The 22,122-nt window shown below is 47.1% G+C and overlaps 2 protein-coding genes across 6 annotated transcripts in view; one reads left to right on the top strand and one right to left on the bottom strand.

Annotated features, from left to right (window-relative positions):
* Positions 1-12,435, top strand: part of CC2D1B (coiled-coil and C2 domain containing 1B) — a 53,326-nt gene extending 40,891 nt beyond the window's left edge. The window contains exons 22-25 of one of the 3 annotated variants that reach the window (XM_090049219.1): positions 188-287; positions 5,187-5,277; positions 6,456-6,575; positions 9,219-12,435. In XM_090049219.1, coding sequence (XP_089905345.1) covers positions 188-287; positions 5,187-5,277; positions 6,456-6,575 — 311 coding nt within the window. In that variant the 3' untranslated portion in view covers positions 9,219-12,435. Of the gene's footprint in view, positions 1-187; positions 288-5,186; positions 5,278-6,035; positions 6,416-6,455; positions 6,611-9,218 lie in introns of those variants that run through there. The other 2 variants (XM_090049217.1, XM_090049218.1) reach the window with 2 other exon arrangements.
* Positions 10,399-22,122, bottom strand: part of ZFYVE9 (zinc finger FYVE-type containing 9) — an 81,725-nt gene continuing 70,001 nt past the window's right edge. For all 3 annotated transcript variants that reach the window (XM_090049215.1, XM_090049214.1, XM_090049216.1), the window contains 6 exons: positions 19,591-19,741; positions 18,373-18,453; positions 17,022-17,184; positions 15,481-15,586; positions 13,775-13,951; positions 10,399-12,877 (listed from right to left, as the gene is read on the bottom strand). In XM_090049215.1, the coding sequence (XP_089905341.1) occupies positions 12,716-12,877; positions 13,775-13,951; positions 15,481-15,586; positions 17,022-17,184; positions 18,373-18,453; positions 19,591-19,741 (840 nt within the window). In that variant the 3' untranslated portion in view covers positions 10,399-12,715. The remainder of the gene's footprint in view (positions 12,878-13,774; positions 13,952-15,480; positions 15,587-17,021; positions 17,185-18,372; positions 18,454-19,590; positions 19,742-22,122) is intronic.

Genomic DNA, 22,122 nt, shown 5'->3' with positions numbered 1-22,122 from the left:
TTCATTTCCCCCATCAATTCAGCGAGGGTACTAAAGTTGATTGACAATACAGGTGTGAAACTGAATTACAGATGAGCAAAACTGGTAGAATTAGAGTTTGCAATGCACCATGTCTATCTTTGAAAAAGATCTGACTGCTCAAATTTGATTTTCACAATTTTCTCATCTTTCTCCTTCTTCCTTCCAGAATATAATCAGCTGTTCAAGCTGAATATTAACCGAAATCACAGAGGTTTCCGAAGAGTGATTCAGACTAAAGGAATTAAATTTGAAATATTTCACAAGGGGTAAGACGAGGGGTTTTTATTCCCCATATTTACTTGGTAATAGCGGACTTACTGGACAAGAAAATGGCAGGATTGACTTTGGCTGCAGTTTAGGGATTACCCTGCTTTTTAGTCGAGCGGTAAAGAGCTGTCTGGTTCAATGCTACCTTCCATGTGTTTCTGATCTTCACAACTTCCCTTATAAAATGCTGAAAAAACTTGCTAATGGACACTTACTTGCCCCTGAGAGGTCAGTTGTAGGTGACTGTATTTCAGCACTGTTTCAGTGGTGTTATACAATTTGGGAAATTTTAGCATAATCTGCTTTGTTCCTGTGCCTCTGACAAGTGCCACCGTGTCTGAATCACTTGGGATTGTTTGGGACACGTTACTGAGTGTGGTGGAATGGGGTAAAGTAATGAAAACTGCCTGATGCCTCTCCTCACTGCAGTTTTTGCTACTCAGTCTTGGGGTGCATATTGAGGTGCAGCTGTGCCAGACTCTCAACCTGGGCTTTGAAGATCAGCCTAGGCCCTGAAGTTTTATCCAATATCTTTCATCCACACCCAAATATCTGCACGTCTGTTGGCAAACCAGTGGTGGTAATAAACAGGATGATAATTAAATGCCAATTGTAATAATATTTTGCCCTTCTTTATTACCTCTGTTTTAGGATCTCACAGCACTTCTCGGCCTTTAATTGTGAATTCAGCCTTACAGTATATAAGTTGGCATGTAGACTGTCCCTCGTCTCGGAGATGGAGACATCTAAAAGGCACAGAAGGACCTAATGCTTTTCCCAGGGTTGTGTTTCTTACTGGGGAATGCAGTGGTGCCTGCCTTCTCGCTGTAATGCTTCAATGCTATAGCAATGGGGGTGTACAAGTTCCTAGACAGAGAGCAGTCAAAGGCAGTTAACGATGGGAAATATTTAGGGGAATGGGTCTGCATCTGGGCTCGTTTTGAATCTATTGGTACTGGAGTGCCCTAGATTTGTTAATCCCAAGATTAATTATGACCCATTATTAGGCTGACAAGTTGGATAACGTGTCTGTCTTGCTTCCTGACTGTGGCATGTAGAAATGCTCTGTAGCGGCTGAGAAATGGCTCTCGATTTATATAAAGGTTAATTGATGACTATGTGCGGCATTACTGAGCCATTTATAAAGGAAGAGCCTTTGTCTTGTTAAATCTAAATCTTGCATTTACATCCCTGGAGAAGATTCTTCTCTCCTGAATGTTCTTCCCCTTTCCTCCATCATCAGACTGTTCTGCTGCCCTCCCTGTTTATAGGACCTTCCTGTGTCCTCCTTAGCCAGGTGGCTTGGCAGCAGTCACATTGGTTTGGTTAACTCTAATCCTCTGTGATCTGAAAGGCTTCACAGAGGCCTGTCCCTTCCCCCTGGCAGCTTGATTCTGAGCCCGGCTTTGGGCTGCTGCTGGGGAAACTCCCCCTCTTCAGCTCTATGCAGTCAGTGGGCTCCAGGTCTTCCTTTGGAGCGGAGCCTTTCCAAGGATTTGTTGAAAGACTTGAAACTAGAACCCTCTGGTTTTCTGGGTTGTCGCCCTCAAAATCTGTGTGTGGGGCAAGACCTTCCCTAGGAACCAGGCAGCAAGGGGAAGGAAAGGGAGAAGAAATGCCCCTTGCTCAGCTTCCTCCAGGCAGACTTCCTGGGGTACCAGTGAATGAAGGTGAAGTCTGTGCAGAACTCCACAATGCAGTGGAGCAGCCCTGCCTGCGGTGGTTTCCCCACAATGCCTGAGCCTCCGGAAACGTGCCAGATCCTTCTCTGACCCCTCGCAGACGAAGAGCTTGTTTGTCCCCTTTGCCCTTGGCTGCCCCTGCTTCCTATTCAGCTGTGACCCAGCAGCACAGATGAGACAGCCTGAGCCCACCCCCACTTTCCTCCCCCGGAAAGGAAGTTAACACCTTTCTTAGGAGCACCTTCAGACACAGTTGGTCCTTTCAGCCTTTCTGGCAACACTTTCCCACCTCCTGCTTGCAAAGACGTGACCCAGGGATCTGCACCAGAGCCTCTTGCTCCTGCCCCCCTCCAAGGAGCAGTGCGGAGCTGTCCTGCATATCAGTCTGCCTCGTTGCCTTCAAAGTCCTGAAAACCTTTCCAAGTCAAATGATCCCGGGTGAAACTTTTGAAGTAAGGTGCTTCCTTCTCTCTGCAGGCTCGAGAATTAATTTGGCTTTGGGGCCTGTCTCTGCAAGCTCCCGTGTTAAAGAAAGAGGAGTTGCAGCTTCGCTTTAGGGAGGCTGTGAACAGAAGAAAATGCCAAAGACTGACGTAGCAGAAGCATGCGGCTAGATGAATTCTTTGTGCTGCATGTCTCTGCAGGACTTCTGCAGCCTCTTGCTGTAGCCTGTACCACCGTAGGCAGAGCTTCGGGCAGGGGAACTGGATCGTCGCTTCACTGTCATTTGTCTCAAGTTCTGGGAGCACCAGCTCCGTGTGCCTGTTCCATGCTCTGATGGACTCGTGATGGAAGTGGGAGGCAGCTGCAGCAAAGACTTCATCACTGGTGCCTAAGCTGACTCCAAGTTGCTGTGTGGTGCATGGGCTTCAGTGCAGTGGCTGTGGCTATCTTGGTTGCCATGGTCATAGCTGGGCTCTGCCTGACAGCCTTGGCTAGCAAACCTGGAGCATTTTGCTTTGAGCAGCAGTGGTTTGTCCCTTATGAGCCACTGGTCCCTGCTTCTGACTACTTGCTCAGGGGCATAAGGGAGCACAGTAAGACACCTTTCATATATCCGGTTACATTGAGACTCTTTAGAGAGCATGTGAGCAAAGCGGACACAGACCTTGTAGACGAGAGGAGGAAAAGCCTTTATTTTTTCCAGTCAAATCTCACTCCATGCAACTTCAGCTGAGGCTCCTTTTAAAGCTACTCTTATTCCAGGCAGCAGCATTGATGTTGAACATTTGCAAAAGATGGAAGCAAACATTGAGAAGATTGGAATATACGGTGGGGGGGGGGCGCTCTGGAAGACCCCCCTGGGCATGTCACCCTCCTGCCTAAATACCTCTGAATGTGGCTCTTCCACCCACTTAAGGATGTGCTTACAAGGCTGTATCAGGCAGGCTTAAAACTGTTGGCCTGGAAAGGGAGAGGAAAGTGCCAGGGTCATTTCTAGAGAAACTGCTACATATGCTTTCAACCCCATACAAGAGCCTTTGCCCACAGACTTGCTTTGCCACTGCCCAGGTGTTGAGCAAAAAGCTTGGAGACAGGTAAAATTAGGGCTGTTCTAGCACTTGTACAGGACAGCTGGCTCATGGGGCTCACAGCTGGTTCTGTGAAAAGGCGACTCTCTAACGCAGGGGCAGGCGATTATTTCGGGCGGAGGGCAGCTTACTGAATTTTGGTAAACCATCAAGGGGCTGCAAGGCAGGCAGTCAGGGGCAGATAAATATTCATCTTCTAAATTTTTTAGGGGCCCCGCGGGCTGGATAGAATGGCCTGGTGGGCTGCATCTGGCCCCTGGGCTGCATTTTACCCACCCCTGCCCTAACAGCAGGGGTATCGCCTAAAAGATGCTGAGGATTGCATCTAACCGCCAAGTCCAAACCATTCCACTTACCAAGCCTCCAAGAAAACCATTCAGGCTCCTGTGGTGATCTTGAACTGCGCTGCAGTGGCCTTTTCTGGCTTGTACTGTCGGCACGTGCCTCTGCTAGCAGTATCTTGTTACACTCTGAGCCTCGCTGCATGTATTCCAGCTGGGCCTGGCCGTGCTTGGAATTGAGCAGGTTTGCGCTCCCAAGCTAATGCAGTCTTGCCCAAGTATAATGGGCAGCAGCATTGTCCTCGTTCTTTCAGACCCCACAACACCCTAAGAAAGGGGAATGGCATAAAAGAAGGAAGTTTGTAGGACACCAAAAATGTGTCCTGTCTAGCACTCTTCAGAGTTTGGCCCTTGGCTGGCTGCGTTCCCTCCAGACTTGCTGCCTGTTGTTTTTTGTGAAGGGGTGTTTGTAAGGAAATAGCCTGATTGCCCCCCAGATTCTGTGCCCATGGCTTTGCCTCGAATGGCACTTGAGTTTTGGAAATTTTGTCATTTAGAAGAGTTCATCTGCTAGGAGGTGGGGCCTTATACCTGGACTGCCATCAAGGGATTGTGTCCAACCGCTAAGGAAAAGGTTGCCTCCCCAAAAAAACTGCTGGACACAGAGAAGGATAGAACTCGCGAGACTGACTTTTCACTTTTCTTCCAAATACAAATGAAATGCCAAAGTGTTCTGTGAAATGGGGACGTTAATGAAATGAAGTTAATCCGAATGCTAAAGCTGAAATAAAACACTTCCCCTGATTAAAATGAAGTGCTTTGACAGTTATCAGAATGAAATGCTCAAAACAATTGAACTTCCTCCCATTAAAAATGTTGTCAGAATCGACATGTTCCTATGAAACGCTTCGGTCTCCCTGAGATTGCCGTGCTGATGAACTATTTTTGAAATGTTTTCATTCAGCTCTGCTAGGCAGCATCTCGCAGGAGCTTCCTGGGCATCTCCTGTGCAGTAGGGCATATCCTTCCTTCCAGCTGACCCTTTTTCAAAGGTCTTGATCAATAGTCCAGAGGTGAGGAAGCCTCGAAGCTGTCCTAAGCAATGATAAGTGGCTGCTATGTATGGTGCTCAGCCAGGTCTCTGTCCCTGTTGCTCCATTGTCTCTTCCTTTCTGAGCTTGCTCCTGTTTTATACTTTTTTCTAATTTTCTGCTTCCATTTAATGAAAGACCTGCATCTACTGTCTCTCCATTTTAGTTGCAGATGGTCCTTGCTATTATCCTGTAACCTAAATGAAAGCAAGCATGACCCAACTAGGGCTGCTAGATGATAGAGTAATACAAATGATAATTTTTCTTCTTTTATTGTGTTAAAGTCCACTAAGGAAGCTTTCTGTGAAACAGGTCCTTTTTCAGAAGTGACAAGCAAGTAGGAACAGCGCACTTGAAGCTGGACAAATTGGAAACGGAATGTGAAATTCGAGAGATCATTGAGGTACGTTCCCTGCGTGGGGTTGGCTCAGTTGTTGAGATAAGTAGTAATAAAGAGCTGCAGCACAAGAGGTGTAGAAAGAAAAACGTGTGAAGATAGATGTCTTCTCAGCAAGTGCGTTTATACAACTATAATTTGTGGCCTTCTCCCTCCAAGTCGTTATAAATAATTGCTTCATTAGACCAGTGGTGCCCAGCCTTTCCGCTTGATGGGCCAGATGGGCAGTGCCCTTTCTGTCTGCAGGCCAGATCTGGCTGGTGGTCCCGGTCAGATGCTCTGGGTGGTCCCGGGCCCATCCAGCTGTGCACAGAAAGGAGAGGGAGGGGCATGGCCTGGCCTGGCAAGGGTGGGGGAAGGGAGAGGCATGGCCCACCCCACGTTGGAGGGGAGGGGGAAGGCATGGCTCAGCTCTTACCTGCCTCTTCGGGGCAGAGTGGGGATTTGGAAGCTGGGGAGGGTGGTAGTGTTGCCACTGCTTCCCTGCTGCCATGGGGTGCCCCATAGACCAGATGTCATGGCTGTGCAGGTGGGGGGTTGAGCACCCCTGCATTAAACCAGTTTGCCCTGGGATGGCCTGGTGCTCTTTTGCTATTATAGCCCATGGTGAGACACAGATAAAGGGGTTCACTCCTAAGCAGGAAGAGCTGTTGACCAGTGAAGCAGGGTACTTGGGTAGCTGGTGATTCCCTGTTGTTTGCAGCCTTGATATCGATACTAACAATTTTCTGAAAATCAGTTTTCTGAAAGATCTGTTCCAACAGGAGTCATGGGGCTGAGGCAGAAATAAGTGGCTTGGATCCTGTGATCCATGTTGTTCGACGCTCCTCGTGGTCTCTAACTTTAGAAACTTGTGATTGTAAATGCTGTTTGTAAATCCCTCCCCCTCCAATCTTTGCATGCAGCTTTACCCTGTGGGGTTTTTAGCTGCTCCCCCCAATGTATGTTGGTAAACAACATGACAGAACCCACTCTTTTGATTTTCATAAAGACCTCTATTCGTTATGGAAGTCCTTTCTTTATTACCAATATGCCCAGGCCCTTCATCTACTGAACAGAAGGATCTGTGGTACTGGATGTTTGTATTCACTGCTTAACAGTATGGGAGACCAAGTCAACAGCTGCCAAAGGATTGGTGGTCTGACGGATCCTTTTTCAGCATCTGTATTCTCTGGTACTTTCAGATTCTGGATGGCAGGAAGCCCACTGGTGGGAAACTAGAGGTAAAAGTGAGACTCAGGGAGCCACTCAGTGGTCAAGACCTTCAGACAGTTACTGAGAACTGGCTGGTCCTCGAACACTAGGTATGAAGACCGATCTCTTCTTGAATACGCTTCTGGTGAGAATAGGGGGGTTACTGACTGTCTGTGCTTTGGCAACCTGCCTGGGTAGCTCAGGCACCTGCCTGGCACTTCCTCGTATTTCTAGTGGTGTCCTGGCTTTTTTTCTTTCCATCTTACACCATTTCTCTCCAGAGCCTGGTCACAATTTTTATACCAAAGCAATCCCATCACAAGTCGACCAGATGGTAGGGCTAAGTATCATGAGGCTTGTTCACCTAGGCTGCTTAACACTGTCATTCATAAAAGATACTTGTGACCTTTTTAAGAAGTTTTGGGCATCTCCTTGGTTACAGCAAATGGTTGCTACTTTTATTTAAATGACAGTATTTAATAATATTAAATGGTCTTGCTTCTCTTGGGCTTCCTGTCTCACCAGCCATCAGAGAACATCTCTGGTCGAAGCCACGCTTTTCTTTTACAAACAGAAATGAGGCTGAAACACCAGACGACAAAGCTAACATGTTTAACGATTTCTTTGCCTCTGTCTTCCCAAGTAGGGACCAGAACAGCCACCTCCCTGCTGGGCCCCCCTCGGGCCCCAGGGGAGGCACACCCGGGCCAAAGGTTAGCGAGGAACTAGTTAGGGGGCTTCTGGAGGGGCTGGACGTGTTTCAGCCGGCCCGAACGATCTCCACCCTAGAGTGCTAAAGGAATTGGCCGAGGTCGTTGCAGGACCCCTGGCATGGCTGTACGAGCACTCGTGGTGCTCTGGTGTGGTCCCAGAGGGACTGGAAGAGGGCCAGCATGGTTCCCATCTTCAAAAAGGGGAGGAAGGAGGACCCAGGAAACTATAGGCTGGTTAGTCTTACCTCGATCCTAGGCAAGCTGTTTGAGAAAATGATGCTGGCACACATCCAGGAGGGGCCAGCAGGGAACTGCATGCTTAGGGGCAACCCACACGGGTTCATCAGTGGCAGGTCCTGTCAGACCAACCTGGTGGCCTTTTACGATCAGATCACCAGATCATTAGATGCAGGGGTAGCAGTGGACATCGTCTTCCTGGACTTCCAGAAGGCCTTCGACACTGTCTCTCACCCTGTTCTCATTAAGAAACTGGGGGGCTGTGGCGTCAACACCCACACAGTCAAATGGGTCGCCAACTGGCTGGTGGGCCGCACCCAGAGGGTGGTAGTGGATGGGTCCTTCTCAATCTGGAGGGATGTGGGCACTGGGGTCCCCCAGGCTCGGTCCTCGGGCCCGCACTGTTCAACATCTTCATCAGCGATTTGGATGAGGGGGTTAAAAGCACCCTGTTCAAATTTGCTGATGACACTAAGATGTGGGGGGATGTGGGCACACTGGAAGGATGCAGTAGGCTACAATCAGACCTAGACAGGCTACAAGGGTGGGCAGGTGCTAATAGGATGGGATTCAACACAAGTGCAAGGTGCTGCACCTGGGGACGAACAACTAGCACCATACCTACAGGCTGGGGAGCTCCCTTCTCGTCAGTGCAGAGGTGGAAAAGGATCTTGGAGTCATCATTGACTCCAAGATGAACATGGGCCGACAGTGTGGGGACGCGGTCAGGAAGGCCAACAGCACCTTGTCATGCATCCATAGATGCATCTCGAGCAGGTCCAAGGAGGTGATCCTCCCCCTCTGTGCGGCACTGGTCAGGCCGCAGCTGGAGTACTGCGTCCAGTTCTGGGCGCCGCACTTCAGGAGGGATGTGGACAGCATGGAGAGGGTCCAGAGGAGGCCACTCGCATGGTCAGGGGGCAACAGGGCAGGCCTGACGAGCAGAGGCTACAGGACCTGAACCTGTTCAGCCTCCACAAGAGAAGGCCGAGGGGGGATCTAGTGGCCTGTTATAAATTAGTCAGGGGGGACCAGCAGGCACTGGGGGAGTCCCTGTTCCCCTGTGCACTGCCAGGAGTGACCAGGAATAACGGTCACAAGCTGGCAGAGGGTAGGTTTAGGTTAGATATCAGGAAGCGCTACTTCACAGTCAGGGCGGCTAGGGTCTCAAACCAACTTCCAAGAGAAGTGGTGCAGGCTCCTACCCTGGGGGTGTTTAAGAGGAGGTTGGATGAACATCTAGCTGGGGTCGTTTGACCCCAGTACTCTTTCCTGCCGTGGCAGGGGGTCGGACTAGATGATCTACTCAGGTCCCTTCCGACCCTAGAGACTATGAAACTATGTGAAGCTGGTGAATCTATTCCGATCTATTAGCCAGATCAGTAGCTGCCAGTCAGCTTGTATGAGGCTTTAAAAGCTTATTATTTGAAAGATCTTGAAGGCTAGTGCATGAGTCAGACTTGGAGCAGCAAGAAGCCCATTTGAGAAGTGATTAAATGCTGAGCTCAGGATTTTCAGAGCTCTGAAGAGGTCAGCTAGAGTGTCAAGGAGCTTCAAAAGTTTCCAAGCTCCTTCCAGTGCTCTGGGACCAGCAGACTTTATGTAGTGAGTTGGCTCAGCAAACTCCCTGCAACTCGGCTCTCCGCGCTGTCCTCTGGAGCACTGCAGCTTAAAGGATTTTGTGGGATTGCTGTGAAGGCTGCTGTCTAGCCTCCAGTTAGGCTGATGGCAGCACTATTGTACTGGTGTACAGATGTGGAATACCTACTTGGCACCACCTCAGTTAAATCTTTTTTCCTTCAGGTCCAAGAATAAGAACTGGAGAACAAGTTTGTACATAGGAAGAAGCTGCTACTTGCAAGCACCAAAGATGTTAATGAATGCACTACTGAACATAACGAGTCTTTATTTTCGTAACTCCTATAGTGCGTGTTGGTTAACGCTTTTATAAGGCAAGCATTGCAAGGCTGTGGAAACTCACTACTAGCAGAGAGACGGTACTGATCCACACAAAATAGACTAAGTTGCCTTAAGGTAGGACTAATGTTAAATGACCTCGTTACACCTTATGCAGGTCTTGTTTCCCAGCGGTGGGTGAATGGTTTGCTCTTCACAAAGTCACTGCAGCCATGTAAAAAAAGTTTGGTTAATGCACAAGCAAGGCCTTGTGCTTCCACCATTTATCCTGCGCTCAACTCCATGCTCTTAGGCAGACGAGCTCTCACGCTCCCAAGCAGTGCAGTGAACACAACCTTCAGACGCTTCTGACCATCACCCTCAGGCCCTCGTGAAGGTCAGCCTGTTCCGCTTGTTAATCTCCTGGGATGGAGGGAACTTAAAATTCACTTTAAGCACAGCTATAGCCCCGCCAAATGCCCTGCCTCCATCTCTACATGCCACTGCAGCGCTCTTACAGACGTGCCTTTAAAAGACATGGCTACAGTAATGAAAGGATTACCACCCGTTTTAACAGTAGGGTCTCAGATCTGCATTTTGAGTTGGTACCGGCTGTCTGCCATGTTCCCTGTACTGCTCATTCCTACGTGGCCTGCATGTTGTGCCTTCATCCTTTTAAACAGGCCACATAAGGCTTTACTGCTTCAGTGAGTCACAAAGCTTAAAGAACACAGGGATTTCTGAAACATTAGATGGTTCTTATTTCACTGGGCTGCTGAAGCCCATTAACTGATGGGAAAATAGCCACTCTTTATTTATATAGAAAACTGGACCATTGCTGTTTGCAGACATTTTTTTTTTTTTTAATGGACGATGTACATAAAACCAGGTGACACCAAAGCTGTTTGATGTGCTTTTTTAAAAATGAATGTGAAAAAACTGGTGTAAAGAGGAAGGATGTCCCTACTGTGGGGAGCAAGCACAATGCTGCTGCCCCTGCCGTTCAGTAAGAGCAAGGTTGTAATGAGAACGCAGCCAGAGCAGGGCAGCGCTTCTGTCTTCCTGAATGGATGGAGACAATACAGTGTTTAGTTTTTAATTTCAATAAATTTAATATACAAAACTACATGTTGAAAATAAAAATATAATATGCAGTTTTTTGCAGTGTTAACTAACTGAATTTTAAAAGTACATTTTTTTTCTAAAACAATTACTCATTTCCTTAACAATATGGTAATTAAGGTCATTTAAAAGGCTATGGTTGAAGCAAACAAATCAGTCACCAGTCAATAGTGTTTTGCACAAACGTAATCCAAACTTAAATGACTTTCTTGGGGGTAAGGAAGCGAAGATAAAGTTTTTTTGTAGCCTCTCTTTCTGCGTCACTAAGCACAACTCGATGCAACTGGAAAGCATGTCCTGTGGCAAAGCTGGAACGCTGGCTCCTGGATCAGGGTTTTATTGTGGTTTATTAAAACAGCTTTTGGCCACAGCGGCTTGCTCACATGACAGAAGGTGGAAAAACCAAATGGAGAAAGGGAATTTTTAGGGAACTCAAGCCCAGCTAACGATATCGACAGCAGCAGCAACATAATCGTGCATCTCTGTAGCAGATAAAGGGGAAGGAAGTTGTGCAGGAGCTTGATGTTTGAGCAGCCTGAAACCTTGAAAGCAGCATCTTGCCACCCATTCCCCAGGGAGAAAGGTGAGCTCTCATCTTACTGTGAACTCAAAGAACAGGGGCTAGAACACGCTCCCTTTCTGCTGACTGTACTAATTCACTTGGCTCCAGTTCTGCAGCTGTCCTGTAACCAGGGCTCAGGATAACATCCTATACTGGGTTTGCCATTTCGCAAAAAAGGAATAGCTATTTACTCTGTATGAGGCATATGCACAGGGTGCCCTTATGTAAGAGATACTGCTGCTGGTGTGGTTACAATTCCCTTCTCCCAGCTGCTGCTATACACATTTGCTTGCTTAAAGCAGCACAGGATTAGCCGCCCCTCCCCCCCCAGCCCTGCATGCCAGCCTGTTTTGAGAGCTCTTGACTGGTTTACACACGGGGAGAAGGGGAGTGCTCCCCACTGTACCCTACTTCCAGATGGTGATGGAGCACAGTCAGCCTCTCACTTTGTCCCTGCTGCCTGAGATGTGACTGTCGCCAACCAGAGTCTAACCCTCCCCTGCTTTGCTGAGACTTGGTTACAGACAGCAGCTGGGGGGTGTCAAGGCTAAACTAAGCCCCTTCTCCTGCTGCTTTCAGCTCTTCCTGGTACCTGGCCACTTTCTGTGAATGCAGAGTTTGATTTGGTAAGAATCTGGCTCCATATTCTGAGACCCTTGCTTCCAGCTTCATGATGCTGTAGCAGGAGGAGTGCCTGCTCCCTGCATGCGAGATCAAGAGCCCTGGGCCCAGTGCAAGTCCTCTGAGCTTGAACCAGAAGCTTTTTTTCAGCAGAACATGCAACAGCCACTCTGTCATGGGTTAGCTTTACATGGTACTACCACTATGGAGTGCAGGCTGGATTGTATTACATGTGCTGTAGTGTAACACTAGCATCAGAGCAGGGTGGAGACAAAGCTGCCCTGGGCATTACTCTTCTTTAAAAAAGCAGGACCTACTGGGAAACAGGAATGCTACAGACCTGCACTTGCAGGCTTTGGCCAATGACGGGTGCAGATCTTTGCAGTTTGCACAGCTTTGTAAACAAAATGCATGATTTTTTTTTTTAGAGGTTCAAGAAATCTGCTGAGGTGACAAGTCCTTATAAGAACTAGGGGAACAGATAAGTATGGTTGCACATTGTACACACATAACTTCAGTTTAAATAACGTACTGCTTTTGGAGAGACGCCACTTCTTTTGCTCATATACAGATGTACTTTATGGCTAGATAACTTTCTTCGGCATCTCTTTCTTTAGGAATATCTCAAGCAATAATCTGATCAAAACAATGTAAACGTTACTTTTTAATGTCTACAGAACAACCACAAACGGCATTGTGATGAGGTCAGAATGGAGGTCTTGATTGTTTCTTCTCATATGTCCATCTACAAACAGTACAGGTTTCATCTTTTATTTTTGCCCCAGTGATCTCCGCACCCATCCAAGCATCTGGAGTACATAACTGTCATTAAGTCTTTAAACATGAGCATTATTTTTCTAAACAGTAACAGAAGTATATTAGCTGCAAGGAGAGCATAGCCATTTTGTAGTATAGAAGCTGCCCTGATCCTCTGTTTGTTGACAATGCATAGAAGATTCAGAAGTATGGAACAACTGTCCCCCCCCTCCCCCCCCCCTTAATAATAGTGTTAACAAAAGCTTAATCTTCCAGTTTTAAAGTGCAAATGATTCAGATACAACTGCTGCTGGAACAGGTCTGAACAGAAAATGAAGTCCTCTTATGAGATGTTTTCCAGAATATAAAAGATGAGCTCCATTATGACTGGCCCCTCACTCAGCTGACATGCCCCTCCATGAATCACTGGCACTAAGGCACTGTCCAGGTCATTCATGTATTGAGAGGGCAGTGGCTGTCCATTACTCCCAGCTTGATAACCAACCTACAAGATACAAAGTAAAAGTGGTTTTAATGGAGAAAGGCTTCAGGCTCTTGGCAAGCAGCAGCATAAGCCTGATTTGCACACCATGGGGTAGCTATGAGGATTTAGAGGGAGCTGTGGGATGTTCATCACCTATGGGCTGGATTGCCTAGTGAAGGGGAGATGACACCTTCACACCATCTAAAAGCTGTACAAGGGGGTGCTTGCACTGTAGTCTGAATCCTGGCAATACCTACATTCTGCTCTGCTCCGCTCCTGGGCCACATGGACAGATACGAACAGGGGTATTTAAATGCAGCTAAATATGAAACTGCAAAGTAACAGACCGTGCTCTGTTGTGGTAAAGGATCGGGTCTTGACAGGGTACAAGCTTCTCATTACTTAAGATACCACGTGCTGCTTACAGGATGTGCAGAGCACTGGAGTGTCAGCTTTAATACTACTTACACCACCATTTCCTTTGCTTTTCTACATGTGTGCACAAGTCCAGCTCTATGCAGTCTGCCAAGAGCCTGGCGTGGAGAAGGGCTGGGTTTAAAAAACATCCCTTGACAGGGCTGGGAAGGGAATGCTCCAGGAGGAGGCCGAAGACCTCAGCTACACAATGCCAGCTCAGCAAGGATGAGAAGAGTGTTACTACTGGACTGGGAATCGACTCAGGCTAGTGACATGTGTTCTGGCCTGCAAGTCACAAACTAGCAAAAAAGTCTCCAAACTGCGCAGAGTTCTGTGAGCACAGGGAAGAAAGGAAATTCCCCACCTCAGCAACTGATGACATGAAGTACTGACAGCTTGGTATTAAGTGTTGCCAAGTCATGGCCTGTGCTTTTCCACCCACTTTGCCCCCACCACCGCCAGGGCCAACAGTGAATCTAGCAGAAATGGTTTACAACTTACCTGATCCGAGTCAAGTGTGACACGCAGACCGAGCTTAGTCATCCCATCCTCCTTCAGTAACTTCAGATGAGGACAGAGTGCTAAGCAGAAAGCCTTGGCCACGTTCTCGGTCAGTCTGCTGTGATCTGCTGGGTCACTTAGACCATTATGCTGTTCATCATTCTCCAGAAAAAACACCTGAACAAAAGAAATGGGGATTGATCAGTGCAAGGCCTGCCAATCAGATTATACAAGAGAAAGTGCATCCACCTGTGCACAAAAGAACCAAGTTAAGAATGATTACTGAAATATCAGCATCATGCAGTCTTAGGGGAAAACGCACACCAAGCAAGCACGTGGCATTTGATCGGATCCTGTAGACACTCCAAGAGGATTTTTGTAGGCCGGGAGGCTAATATGGTTAATCTAAGAGCTGAAAAATAGATATTACTTAAAAGTACTTAAAGTAACCATTGAAAGGTGATGTTTTTTCTGATCTTTTAGTCTCCCTCCTTAGGGCAACAATTCCAAACAAGCCCCATCTAAAAGGGCTTGTTCCAACTGAATATAAAATCCTAATTACAGAAAGTCACACTATTCCCCAGCAGTTTGAAGTCTTCTGCACATCTTGCATTCATTTCCACACTTCAATAAAAAGGGTTTAAAAACTTCTGAAGTTAAACATCACTTCAGGAAATTAAGGTATAATTTTTTTAAGCATGCTCCTGTTTAAGTGATTACAGAATTAAAATTGTGTTACAGTCAAACTTGTCTCAGCCTGAAAAAGCACCAACAATTTTGTTGAACAGGCTCGAACTTCGCAACATTAACTCTTACTACCCAGATTTGAGGGAAGAGAATATACATGCAACAAGATGCAGAACTAAGCCTGGCCCAGCTTCCCTTTGGCTAATGCTCGCAAGCCAACCGAAACATTTTGCACAGAAGCCTTCGTGTTAACACTTCTGTGCTGGAAGATCACTAGGTCTGCAACAAGACTTACAGGACTGAACCTGCCTGCCCTCGTATGAATCCCCGGACGTTAAATGCCACAAGTCAGCCACACCAGGGCACCTCATCTTTAGCTCTTCCTTTGCAATGGAGCCCACTAACAGCAATCTCTTCCTGTTCTGTTCTTGCTGCTGCTCTAAGGATGCAGCACTTTCCAGGCTGAAGTGTTAATAGCTCAATAAAAAGAAAAGGAAGCTTGAGTACTTCAGCAAGGATTCCCTATAAAAGCAGATTTACTTCAGCTCTTTGGCACTGGCAGTTTGAGTTTACTGCAGGGAACATATTTATTCTGGGGAAAAGACTCATAGCTCAGAAGAAGTTCTACTCAAAAACAGTACTAGGATTGCAAGTTCGTTAAAGGACAAGGCACACCACCCAAAGGGAGCCCAGGCCATTCAACACAAACATGCTGGGGAAATAAAGGATTCTGCTTTGCAGGCAGCTTCACAAAAGCAGTCAGGCAGTATCCCCTGGTCACGGATTTGACTGCAGATTCTCCCCAACTCCACAGCAACACGGCTAGACGTGGCAGCACAGGCTCTGCACTATCTGCATTCCCATTGCAGGGCATTGCCATCCTGCAGTCAGTGAATGCCTTCCTGGTAGGTGAGGAGGTCACTGCCAACTGCCCATCAAGATCTTGCTGGTTTCTGGACCGAGGCAGTCACAAAGCACCCATGCCCCTGCCGTATATGCAAGGGAGCTGGTTTCCTTACCTCTGTCCACCTGATGACTTTGCCATTTGCCTTATACTCTGAGCCATGAAATATCTTCACACTGGTTATAGACTCCATGGATTTGCCATCAATGGGGCTTACAACACTAGAAAGGGGAAGGGAAAAGGTTAAGAAGTTGACAGAAAACCTCCAAATACCAAATGCTGTCACATACAAACCTGATTTCAAGTTCAGCCCATGGGGCAGATTTGCAGAACGGAGTATGTTACAACGGAAAACCTTCCGCAGTCGCAGATACTACAGTGGCTCATAGATTTGGAAATTGGTATCTGATGCCATAGGAAAGAGAGCAGTCACTGTGAAGGCCACCTGCCCTGACTCGCATGCACTCTCAAAGGGCCCCATGGCAGGTTGTCATCAGTGAGTGTCCTGCCCTTTCAACTACCATGCAGCAACCTGCCAACATTAGCTAAGTGGGGCAGAATCATTAACAATCCTCAGAAAGGAGCACACCCAAGGAAGACTTCTCTCAGTGCTGTGCACAAGAATCTCAAACATCCCTGCTAATTATGATGGTGGCTGGGTGCTTGCCACACAGGAAGCAATCGGCTGTAATACCAAGACTTGAAGTCCTCCTTGAGTAGGAGCAGCTGAGGACTAGGGAGGCAGCTTTCCTTGGGTTGCGAAAGCTCTGACCTCACAAGGTGTTAACGATCTCTCTCCACATGCCAACTACAGAGACATGCATAGATTTATAGTATGCCAATCTACGTATTCATTTACTAAATCAAACAGGGTAATACAGTCATGCCTAGAATTCTACTTGTACTGATTTTCACACACCCCATCAAGTGACCCCACCAGTGTCCTGTAATGCCCATTTTCTTCCATTTTTGCACAACTTCAAAAAACCCCAAAATACCCTCACCTACATCATAATGGTTGTCTTTTCTGAATTGCTACTGCTGCCTGTTACCAAAACTATTTTACACACACTAATGCCTACAGTGCTGTGCCCTTGCAATCTCACATTGATCATCGCGGTTCCAGATCGTGACACCTGCTGCTACTAGTTACGGACTGAATGCTGCCACTCCACATGCAAGAACCGGACTTCCAAAACCTCTGCAAGGCAGAGCAGTGGAAGGGCTAAAATTCAGCCTAATGTTAGCAGCTAGATGGATTTCTTGAGTTTAATGGTTTAAAATAACTGGATATTTGAAAATAAAGAAATCTGCCCAGAGACCTAACAGTTTTCTAAACTGAGGCACTGGAGCTTTTCACCTCTCGCCCATTGTCAGTACCTGCTACGTTCAGACTTCAAGGAACTGAGCGCCCTGAATTCCTAGGGACCCGAGGTCACGCTGCCCCTTTCAGAAGCCGCTCCTTAGCCTGTTTAATATCAGGTAAGAAACATGAACCAAAAAACCTGGACTAATCTAAAATCAGAGCGCATGTGGACAGACCAAATGACTCTCCTTTTGACTGAGAACATTATTGATAAAATACGTGCACACAAAAATCAGCAGACTAAACAGCCAAACACTGCAAAGTGATCAGAGGACTGCTCATCGACTTACCCCTTGTTAAAGTTTTTGTCATCTTCTACCCACTGAATATGAACATGTTCCTGAGGCTCTTCAGCATCTGCTTTGCCACAAGTGATAGTGAAGTCTTTCATCTCTCTCAGAGCCTGCCTCAGGGAGTCCATGTTTTCGGCCGTTATCTGGACCATTACACCATCTAGGGAACCAAGAATTTGCTATCCTCAAAATAAACCACAGCCTCATTTAACAAAGCATAAATGGAGGTAAAACCATTGTTCTCCTGTGAGTGATGCAACAGCTCAATACATATTTGAAGCGCTATATATAATACCACAGAAAGCTAACTGTCCAATCCCCAACACTGCTTATACCATACAGCATTCATAAAAGCTGCCCAGAGAACACATCAGTGGATAATGAAGTAAATTTAACCACAGCAGTGGCACTGCTAGTCTGCCACTGTACTGCACACCTGTTTCAGACAAGCCAGCTCAAGAGACAGAGGTATACGACCACATACTTGGACTCGGCCAAGATTGGCAGCAGTATTTTATGCAAAGTGGGCGCTTGTCCTCTGAGAACTGCATCAAAGCCACCAAGCCGTACTACACAGGCTGCTTGACCGAATTTTAGTGGTTGCTGCGGCAAAAACAAGCTACAGGACTTGGATCCTACCAGCCCGGATGGATTGTGGCTGCACAGCTGCCGCGGTAAGGAAAGTTCCCACACGCTAACATGCTGCTAATTCCCCCCACCTGAGCCAGTTTCCAACTCAGCATCTTGAACTACAGCACAGAGTGGCTGAGATAAAGAACGTGCCATAAATTACAGCAGCCATGCACTTTTATTTCATGTGGCATCTTTATAAGCCATCACCACCCTCCCTTGAGCTTCATTTCTACCACGTGATCATCCTGGGAAAAGGAAGAGTTGACTACAGTAACGTTACCCAGTTTAGACAAGCTTGGCCTTTTACATTGTCACCTGCCCATCTACAAGATGCAAACCACAAGAGAGGTTGTAGGCTCACACACTTCAAGGCTATTAAGTGAAGGGAATGCAGCACAGCTGGGGATTCATCTCTTGGTACGGAAAGTAAAACATTCATGCTTGCATCCTTCAGCGAGTGCCTGACTCCAAGCACAGAACCAAGTATTTCCTTTTCACCTTGATTTTTGTGGTAGTGTGCCAGGCTATCTAGACTGAGCCTGATTTTCTCAGTTCTACGCCAATGGAAATTTGTGTTTAGCTAGAGTGAAATCATGCTGAGGAAGCAGAGCAATTCTCAAGTGCCAAGGAACAGTAGTAAAGCCCCAGATGTAGCTCAACTACACAGCTCTCAGTAGGGGAGCACGGTACTTTAGGCAAGCGACTCGCTTCTTACCTTCAACAATACTGGACTTGGCAAGGTAGCCTGAAGAGGATTTTAAAGCTCCACTGAACACAAAGAAGCTGGCACCAGTCACTGCAACAATAGGAATGATTAAGAAAGGCTCTTGTCAAAGCAATGCCTAATGCAAGAATTGGGTATTTGCCAGAGAGGCAAATAATCTCAAATCAGGAAGTAGGCACAGTTATGATGATGTTACCAGTGCGTCTCAGAGGCCTCAGAAAAAGTGCTCTCACCTTATTTTCTAATTACCAACCTTTAAAAAAGCTGCTTTTTCACTCATATTAAAGGCTCCATTTCAGAATTAACCTGTGCATCGCTTCCTTTCAAAAAGGTCCCTTGTGGTTGGGAGCAATTTCACCTGAGCTGTTGGCTGATGATTAGGTCCCATGGATCGATCAAATTCCTAAACTAGCTGTGAGGCAGCTTAAAAAATAAGAAACCCTCCAACAGCTACTAGGGAGACAAGGTTCTCTGGGTGAATGTGATATCTTTTATTAGATCAACTCAAGTAGCTGGAAAAATTCTTCCACAGTCTATGTAAGATGCATATGGAAGTTTCTGAGGATTCTTGGGAAAGAGGAGTTAGTAACTACTGCTGGCTGCCTAAAACACGCAGGCTGAGCACAGACACCCTACGATCAGACCAGGTCTACAACACAGCCAGCAGCTGCCCTCCTCAACAGCATGGAGGTTAAAGGGGGATGTTTGGAGCACTGCGCCTCTGGCCCTGTAGCTTTGGCAGGCTGCACCTTGCCCCCCACCATGGTATTCAATGCAGCCATTAACCACTCGAATGTGGCCCTCAATTTCCTGGCAAGCTGCTGCCAAACATGTCTTGGGTAGCCAGATTCTGACCACTAACTGAGGGAGGTGTGGGGTGAACAGCAGGGAAGCACCTATGTCAACAGCATGTGGCACCCCAGACATCAGACAAGTTAAAGCCATGGAAGGGAGCTAGAAGACTGCTGAATGCCATAGCACATGGGACACCTTATTATTCCCATCCCGCTTGTGTGTCAGGAAGTTCCAGTCCCATCCATGCTAGGAGCTCTCTAAGTGTCACCACAGTTAAATGCTGGTTTCAGAGGTTGTGTGAAGTCAGGACAGAACTGGTTTTGGCACATTCACAGCACAGTCTGTTCTTATGGCAGCACAAGGAACACAAGCCATTCAAATCATCGTGTGCTGAAACCTCCACCCCAGGCTCACCCTTTCTCGGCTGATTGTGAATACTAATGGCCTGCGTCTGGTAGTTCCCGTCATCGTTCTGGACACACACAAGGTGCGAGTCTGCTTTCTCATTGAAGCAAGCTCCCCCAGCTAGAACGTGCTCGTTGGACTTGTTCATGGCTTTCATCATCTGCGAGAACAAGAAGGTTAGCGCTTTATTTCGGGTTCAAAACCTGCTTGTCATTCTCTAGCACAAACCACAGCTTCCCAGAACTGTGCAACTAGGCTGAGAAATCTGCTAGATTGTATGAGACTGTGATACCTTTGCACAAACTAACTTCACAGCAACCAGCAGAGTCAAGTCCTTGCAAGCATCAATATCCCTTGTCCAAACCTTACTTCAGCAATTGGGAAATTACATGGCTTTTAAAAAGGGGATCCAGGCTCTTACATCACCTAGAGTATTTAAAAAAATTAGCCTTACCATCATTAGAATAAACAGATGCAACACACATTCACTCCCTTTGGCTGATATCAAGAAAACACTCAAATTTCCTTGTGTTAGCTGTAGCTGTGATCACTAGAGCGATCAAAATCTACCGCACCCGAGTACAACAGAGATTCAGAGTTCAGAGCATCGGAGCTCAGTCGGGATCCAGCAGGGCCACTGCTGTCCTGCCATTATTTTGTTGTTTGACCAAGGCCAAATTTCTAGCCACTCTGTGCAAAACTTTGACAACATCAGCAACGCAAGTTAAATGTGTGGTATGTTTTGGCAGGTAGGTGGTGGGGAGGAAACAAGGGTCTAAGTACGATTTTGCATTTCACTACAGCATGTTTCACTACCTGGCCCACCACCGCAGACTCCCAAAGCCAGGCAGTAGTGAAATGAGAGCCACCCTGCGGAGGGCAGTGCCGGCCCTCAGTCGAACCGAAGACAACAGGACACAAAAGTCATGCTTTGGCAAGAGGCATTATTGAAGGCAGTCCTCTTTACTGACAGCCTCTCCAGCTTTAATCCAAAGAAGTAACTTAAATATAAAGTTTTAGGAAAACGGAATCATTTTGAACAATGGAGGATCATGCATGCAATGAGAAACACAGGCTATCTATAAAGAGGTTTGCCTAACAAACTTAATTTCCTCAAATATAACCAAAGCATGAGATTTGGGGACAGCAGGGCAGGCCCTATGAGGAGAGGCTACGGGACCTGAACCAGTTCAGCCTCCACAAGAGAAGGCTGAGGGGGGTCTAGTGGCCTGTTATAAACTAGTCAAGGGGGATCAGCGGGCATTGGGGCAGTCACTATTCCCCTGAGCACTGCCAGGAGTGACCAGGAATAACGGTCACAAGCTGGCAGAGGGTAGGTTTAGGTTAGATATCAGGAGGCGCGACTTCACTGTCAGGGCGGCTAGGATCTGGAACCAACTTCCAAGAGAAGTGGTGCAGACTCCTACCCTGGGGGTGTTTAAGAGGAGGCTGGATGAACACCTTGCTGGGGTCGTTTGACCCCAGTACTCTTTCCTGCCATGGCAGGGGGTCAGACTAGATGATCTGCTCAGGTCCCTTCCGACCCTAGAAACTATGAAACTATTTCCACAAGTGTTAACTTTATGTACATCCACTTGTGCATCTAAATGTGGATTATGAGAAAAAAAATTCATAAAGGGCTTGTGCTTAGTTAATCTTACTTTAAAATAATTAAAAAATATAGTTGCAAATCTCCAAAAGATTCCATCTTTTCCTCTCAGGTGACATGAAGCCCAGTGCTTTCCTCACTTAAGCTGAATCCTTGCTTCACGCAGGAAACTAAGAGGTGCTGCCGTGGCTGAACAGTACAGAAGCTTCCCCAAGGTTCAGCGGAGTGCGTCTGCACTTAGCCAGCACCAAAACTGAGAAAAACAAACCTGGAGATGGTGGGGACGGACAAGTCATACTGATTGCATCCCGCACACAAACTGAATTTAATTTGTGCATGCTCCAATTACAGCAGCTTCAACTCTGACCAGGCTGACATGAGCTTTTTGTATCTTTACAGTGCCATTCAAAAATAAATACAGCTTGTAGTTCAATTACTAGCCTTCCTGTATCTGCTTCATCAACTCCATCTCTTCAGATCTCTTTTATTAGTAGGGACCTACCGAAATGGCAGCAGAAGTGTGCCACATAGCGGCTCTTTTAATCTTGCAGTCTTCCCCCGCCGCTTGCTCCTGATCAGCAGGGAGGCAGAAATCACCGTTTGTGTCTCCCATTACAGATGGGCTGAGGGGCCTCAGCAGCTCTACCACTCGCTCCTGACCAGCTGGGAGGCAGAAACCACCACATGTTTAAAACTGAGGTTTTTGCCTCCCCACCGATCAGGCCCAAGGGGCGAGCAGCAAACAGTGCGGCCCATCCACCAGTAATAGCGGGGGGATGCATGGGAAACAGGAAGCTTAAAGGAGCCACTGTGCAATGCGCTTCTGCCATGATTTCGGTAGGTGATTTCTGCCATTGGCACCGCCCAAGTCACCTCACTGTTACATCAGTCCCCCCACATGTAAAACAAGAACAACACCGTGTGCCCCTGGC

Source organism: Crocodylus siamensis, chromosome 5 (genome assembly GCF_052110815.1).
Source record: "Crocodylus siamensis isolate JL-2025a chromosome 5, ASM5211081v1, whole genome shotgun sequence".
Taxonomy (NCBI): Eukaryota; Metazoa; Chordata; order Crocodylia; family Crocodylidae; genus Crocodylus; species Crocodylus siamensis.
The sequence above is the reverse complement of the archived record's forward strand: the minus strand, read 5'-3'. Positions and strand labels throughout refer to the sequence as shown.